At 32.1% G+C, this 6,694-nt stretch overlaps 1 protein-coding gene across 1 annotated transcript; it reads right to left on the bottom strand.

Moving 5' to 3' along the window:
- Positions 1–107: 107 nt before the first annotated feature.
- Positions 108–6,268, bottom strand: LOC136972145 (uncharacterized). Its single transcript, XM_067266698.1, has 2 exons — positions 6,054–6,268; positions 108–576 (listed from the first exon to the last, which is right to left on the bottom strand). The coding sequence occupies exons 1-2, from the start codon at positions 6,227–6,229 to the stop codon at positions 261–263; spliced, it is 492 nt and encodes a 163-aa protein (XP_067122799.1). The 5' UTR covers positions 6,230–6,268; the 3' UTR covers positions 108–260.
- Positions 6,269–6,694: the final 426 nt, after the last annotated feature.

Raw genomic sequence — 6,694 nt, 5'->3', positions numbered from 1 at the left:
TTTACAAAGTTGTTTTTACTAAATAGTTAAGAATGAGCAAATTAAAAAAAACTAATACAAAATGACTAGTATATCTATAAATGTTTTCATAATGTGAAAAGAAAATATCAAACGATAACTATTTATGTATACTTATTACAAAAATATATTAAACAAAACACAGTATAGACATTATTATTGATTAAAAGAAATATTACTTTTCCCTAATTAGTTGCTGTTTTGTTCTTAATACTGCATCAGTTTAAAACTGCTACTGGAAGTTAGAGAGATGGACTTGAGCTCTTCTCATTGTCCACAAAATCTAAATATTCTTTTCCAATTGTTAGCATGCAAAAGGAGCTTGATAATGCAAATATTGTCCGGAGTATGTTACTTTCTGGCAATAATGTCTTTGTAACAGCCCAAAGCAGCACGGATCCAAAATTAAACAATAGAGCTCCGTATACACTATACATAATGCGATAGTAAGTAGATGCTTTCTGCATGTGATTACGATTATACAAATATAACCCCGAACCCAAATGTGAATTAAATAGCAGACTGTTGGCAACCGCAAAACTGTTACGAGAAAATAATCTGGAAAAAAAAAAATTATAACCAGCATTTAATCTAGTTAAAATAGGTAAGTTTTAACCACCCAGCAGGTGCATCTGACATGAACTATTTATTTATTGTAACGTGTTCTTGCAATAATAGCGAGGTTGAGACCAAAGTTTTAAATGCGAAAACGTGTACGTCGGACGTTCGGCACCGCTTTCCCGTAAGCCTGGAAGTTTGACAATGGTGTTTGGAAAGTCGGAATCGTGCTCGACATTCCAAACGCCATCGTCAAACGTCCGACGTACACGTTTTCGCGTTTAAAACTTCGGCCTCAACCTCGCTAATATATGCTAAAAATTAACTAGTAACCTATAGTTACCTAATTTCTGTTAATGACGATTGAAACCATAATATATACGTTATAAAAGTTATTAATATTTCCACCAATTTTGATATTCATACTGTGATCAAGTAGATGATGACAATCAATGTTATGAGGATGTTACAAACTTATACCTTAATGATGACTGAAATAAAAATATAGCGGAGAGAATTAAAAATACATCATCAACTGTTGATATTTCTTATTCAGTAAATAATGAGTTGTTTACATTAGTCTTTAAGTGATTTAAGAATTCATTTACTACTTTCTCTGTTGACAAATAAGATTAAGCATTTGTTACTATCATTCTAGTATGATTAACTCCACGAAAATGGAAAATAATAATTCTGAGAAATAGTATTAAACAACATGCAATGCATGCTTGTTGATAGTAAACATTTAGATGCTCCTGCTGGAAGGTTTACACAAATAAAAAATCTTTTATGTTAAAATTATATGTTATTAATTCTTTAGATGCAAATCAAATTTTTAAAAATTTTTCAAGCATAGATTAAAGTAAGCTTAATAAGTATTAAAAGATACAATACATAAAATTTTCCTTACAAAACTTAATTTAAAAGTGTAAAAAAATTTAATCACAAAAATATTCCAAATCGAAATTTCATTTTACAATAATAGAATTTAAAATTGGTTGAAGATTTGATTAAAGTGATGATATTTATTCACAATTTTAAATGTAAAACATATTAAAGTTCTGAATTATGAAAACACTTAAGAAAAGAATACTTTGTTAATGATTTTCACAAATTACTTAATAGAAAATTTATTGTGCTACTTAACTTCTGTATACTATTGTATTGTAGTTGTTACTATTTCAAAAATAATTAAAAATAAAACAAAAGCAAGATATGTAAAATTTACAAAATTTTAATTAAAACTTCTATAAAGAATCAATCTTCAATTAATAAAATTTATTATTATTATTCTGATTCAGTTTTTAATCATTAAAACCTAATTATTCAACATCATTTTTTAAAAGCTATGCTTTAATGCAGTTTAACTTTAAATTAACCATTTTTTCCCAACTGCATAATTAATTTCTGTAAATATTTTTAAAGGTTAATCTTCGGCTATATAAAAAGAGCCGTACGACAACCGAACCGTATATTCAATAATTAAAATTGGCAGCATGTTTTCATTGAAACTTTGACATTTTGTGAAGACAGTTATGAAAAAAAAAATTTTTTCAACTGCAGCAAAATATTGGTTTTTATGTAATATTATCTAGAATGCAACTTTCGACATTCCTTCCCATTAAAATCAACAATATATAAAGACGTTTATGAATGGAAAAGAGATTTAAATAATAAAAATAGGAATTAATAATCTCAAAAACACAATGTGAATAATTAGGATATTACAAAGCTTAAATTATGCATAGACAATAAATTTTTATTAGGACAAAATAAGAATGAATTACACGTAAAGATTATTCAATATGTTTAATTTTTGAAAAATGGAAGTGAAAGGTCAAGGTTATGGTCTACTGATTACCTTTTCCATACTACAAAATAATAATAATAAAAAATTCCAAGGTTCATTTCATACTATAGAAGGGAAAAAAACGGACATTATCAACCAAAGATTAGGATTACGAAATTATAACAAATACAAATTTAGCTAGAGAATAGCATCAAATACTATTTATCTAGAGGGCAACATCGAGGCCAGATGGCCGAGTGGTCAAGGTGGCAGCCTACCACTCTGGGGATCCTGGATCGAATCCGGATGGGTGGGGGGAATCTGTCCAGATGTTGGGCCCTGTCCGTCACTATCCAGCTGCCCCATTGTGTGCCTGGCCAAACCCATAATGGGCTTGCAAAAAGAGGCCTTCTTAGTGCCCACAGGGTGGAAAGAGTTAAAAACAAAAAAGGGGGGCAACAACATCAACTACAGGCGCCCCTTGACGTACACACAGTTCGCTATTTCGTACATTTTAAAAATTCAACTTTTTAAATATTTTTGTCGATAATGAAACATTTGTTTCCATGCAGAATGCTCATACACTACAAAGTGCGGTAGCTCGCTCTATGTTCTTGGACATACATTACTTCCTACAATAGTGGATTTCTCTGAATTGTAATCACTACTGTGTTGTTCCGAGCAAGAGGTCAAAACAGTTTCAGTCTTGCATTAGGGCGTGCTTCAATGTGTTGTGTGTTTTGCCAATTTATTTGTTTAAATTTAAATATTTTGTTCTCATAAATTGACAAACATGAGTGAGAAACTGCAGTGTTGATACGAACAAAAAGAAATTAAGGACTCATAAACTTCATACAATCCAGACAAAGAGGGAAATAATTAAACGTTCTGAAAACAACAAATCTTTAGCTTCAATGGGACATTTGTACGATGTAAACAGATCTATGCTATGTTCAATTTTGAAAAACAACAGTAAAAATAAGGAATATGTTCAAAATTGTGGAAATATATCTTCAAAGATTGTTTCCAAAAGACACAGCATACTGATGGATGAAATGGAAAGATCTTTGTCATCATGGATTGATGATCAACATCAAAATAATGTCCCTCTGAGTTTTTTCTATTACTCAAGCTAAGGCTCTTAGTTTGCGTGAAGATTGGAAGACTAGATTAAATGAAGATTCTGACACGGTGTTTCAAGCAAGTAATGGCTGGTTTGACAAATTTAAAATGAGACATTCTTTACATAATATTAAATTCACTGGAGAATCGGCCAATGCAGATAAAGATGCTGCAAAATAATTTATTTCCTCATTGTCCAAAATTATTGTAGATGGAGAATATTCTCCTAGCCAAATATTCAATGTAGATGAGATGGGTTTATTTTGGAAAAAAATGCCTAATCATCCATTTTTATCGAAGGAAGAATCAGTTGCCCTAGACATAAACCTTCCAAAAACCAATTGACATTGCTTCTTGGTGGAAACTTAGCTAATGATTAAAATTGAAGCCATTATTAGTTTACCAAGTGGAAAATCCCAGAGCATTGACAGGAAAAGATAAAGAATTGCTTCCAGTCATTTGGAAATCAAATAAAAATGCCTGGGTTACTGTGTTAATATTTAAAGATTGGTTCACTTTTCATTTTGTGCCAACAGTTAAGCAATATTGTAAAAATAATAATTTGCAATTTAAAGCATTAATCTTAGACAATGCTCCAGGACACCCAAAATGTCTGCAGAATTTATATCCAGATATCAATGTTGTGTTTCTTCCTCCAAATACTACCTGCCTCATATAGCCCATAGATCAAACACTGATAGATACATTTAAATGATATTATATGAGGACAATAATGACTAAGGCCATCAAGGCAACTGACAGGGAAAATGGGCCAACATTAACAGATTTTTGGAAGAACTATAATATATGGAGCGCAATAAACAATATTGGAGACTCACGGGCCAAAATAAAATAGTCGGCAACGAAAGGTTCCCAGAAACGATTAAGCCCACAAACGACGAGTAATTTTATAAATTTCGAAGAAACACCGGAAATTATCACAGATGAAATAGTTAGCCTAATGAATGAACAAAACTTGGACATCAACAACGAAGACGTTAACGAGTCGATTGAATCTCACTTGGTATCTCTGTCAAACAAATACTTAATTGAGCAACAACGAAATACACAATGAAAGCGAGGAAAAAGTTGATAAAATGTCAAGACTTTGACAATTAAAAATCCGAACGAAGCCTTCGTGCATCTTGACAAATTTTTGACTATCACGGAAGAATGCGATCCCAATGGAGAACGTATGTCTCAAGTACGTAGAGCAATTGAGAAAGAGACAGCACATTATAAAAATCTTTATCGGAAAAAGAAAAAAAAGTGCTATTCAACTAACTTTGACAAGTTTATAAATAAAACACCCAAAAACACTTAAACACGCTTCATTAACTTCATTATGTATACATATTGATAAATAAATACTTTAAAACAGTTTTTGGTGCATACTTTTGGGGATACTATAGATTACCACCTATGGAATTTCGGGACTTTGAGTATATATCTGAACTGAGGGGACCGAGACGAGTTCAACAATACCCTACTTTTGGACCGGAGACGAAAAAAAAAAGTTATCATACTTTCTTCCGGCGATCGCGCGATGATAGGGAGTCGCGTCGCTCTCTCCGCTAAGTCGGCCTCGCTATCGCTATCGCTATCGCGATCGTGAGTCGCATCGCTTGCCGTTAAAATTGCCTTTAGTAGACGTTTCCCCATTTTTTTTTTTTTTTTACTTTGTTCAATAACTACCGTGAATCAATAACTAGTGGCGTTTAGCACATGGCGGCCTGCCGGCGGCTCCCCTCCGGGAGGTCAGTCAAGAGCACGAACAGTCAGAACGGCCGCCACGTTCGCTGCCATAAGTAACATTAACCGAAATGGCAATCGCGCGATGATCGGAAGTCGCGTCGCTCTCTCCGCTCTCGTATCGCGTGTTAACCCTACTATAGATGACCGTATTCCGACGTCATGGTTTGCAGACTTTACCGCAAGATGGAGGTACTAGCAACTATGGTGCCGTCTTCATGAGAGCATTAAAAAAGTATGGTAAATGAAAAAGTATGATAACTTTTTTATTTTTCGTCTCCGGTCCAAAAATAGGGTACTGTTGAACTCGTCTCGGTCCCCTGAGTTCCAATATATAATCAAAGTCCTGAAATTCCGTAGGGGGTAATCTATAGTACACCCATACTCTTTTTACATCCCTCTACTTTCGAACATTCAATGTTCGCATGCACTTTCAGGAACCAATTATGTGCGAAAGTCGAGGGTCGCCTGTACTAAATCCTACCTTTTCTTTCGGCAAACATGATTTATATTTTGAGTTACCATAATTTATTTATTGATTTATCTTAATAATTCTTTTTTTATGTAATTTTATTCCATACTTTAAAATATAGATGAATGCTTGTTTAATTAATTTCCTGACATAATTTGTATGCATGCTTAGCTACGGATTTGTTTAACTTCTGTAGCTCAGATAAATACCTGTTTTTTATAATTAATATTCTGGCCGTCAGTCTGACAGAATGCCGAACAGCATTCTCACATGAAAATATCTTAATATTTAATTATTAATAAATTTATAGTTAATGTGAAATTTATAAATAGAAAAATTTACCTGGATGAAACATCAGGAATAAAAACGGTTACAGAAAATGCTGAATAACTAAAAGCTCCCGCTAAAGGAACGTAATAAACGTAAACATTTTGTGGTGTGAAAGGTTTTAATGTTGGCAACTTTGAAAAGATATATTCTGCAAAATTCTTTTTCGGAATGCTACCCTCTTCCGCCATCTTGTTTACTCCGACTGCAATCAACTGGTAATGCCATCTAACGTATTTCGTCGCATCGATGATTTCATTGATAGTCCTGACGATAATTTACTGTTAGACATGCATATTAATTTAAATTATTATAAAAACGTAATAAAAATAATAAATAAATATTATGGTGATAATGGAAAATAATAATAAAATGTTTAAATTATTTGTGCGTAGTTGAAAATTTTGTATATATTTTTTTTCGTTTTTTATATTCCGCGAAATATAGTGATGAGCAGCACCATAATGCTCTTTACGTGTATTATTAAAAGTTGTATATGTACAGTACTTAAAATTATATATTATTTAATACATTTGTAATTATTTTATTAAAAATACTGTATATAATTTAAATTAATCGTACGTGTATTTATAATACATGTTAAAGTATGTAAAGAAGTCAAGAAAAAATTACCGAGTTGGGGTAGTGCTATTAGA

Source organism: Centruroides vittatus, unplaced genomic scaffold (assembly GCF_030686945.1).
Source record: "Centruroides vittatus isolate TY-2023 unplaced genomic scaffold, ASM3068694v2 contig_2818, whole genome shotgun sequence".
In the NCBI taxonomy this organism is placed as follows: Eukaryota; Metazoa; Arthropoda; class Arachnida; order Scorpiones; family Buthidae; genus Centruroides; species Centruroides vittatus.
This window is presented reverse-complemented; position numbering and strand designations above follow the sequence as displayed.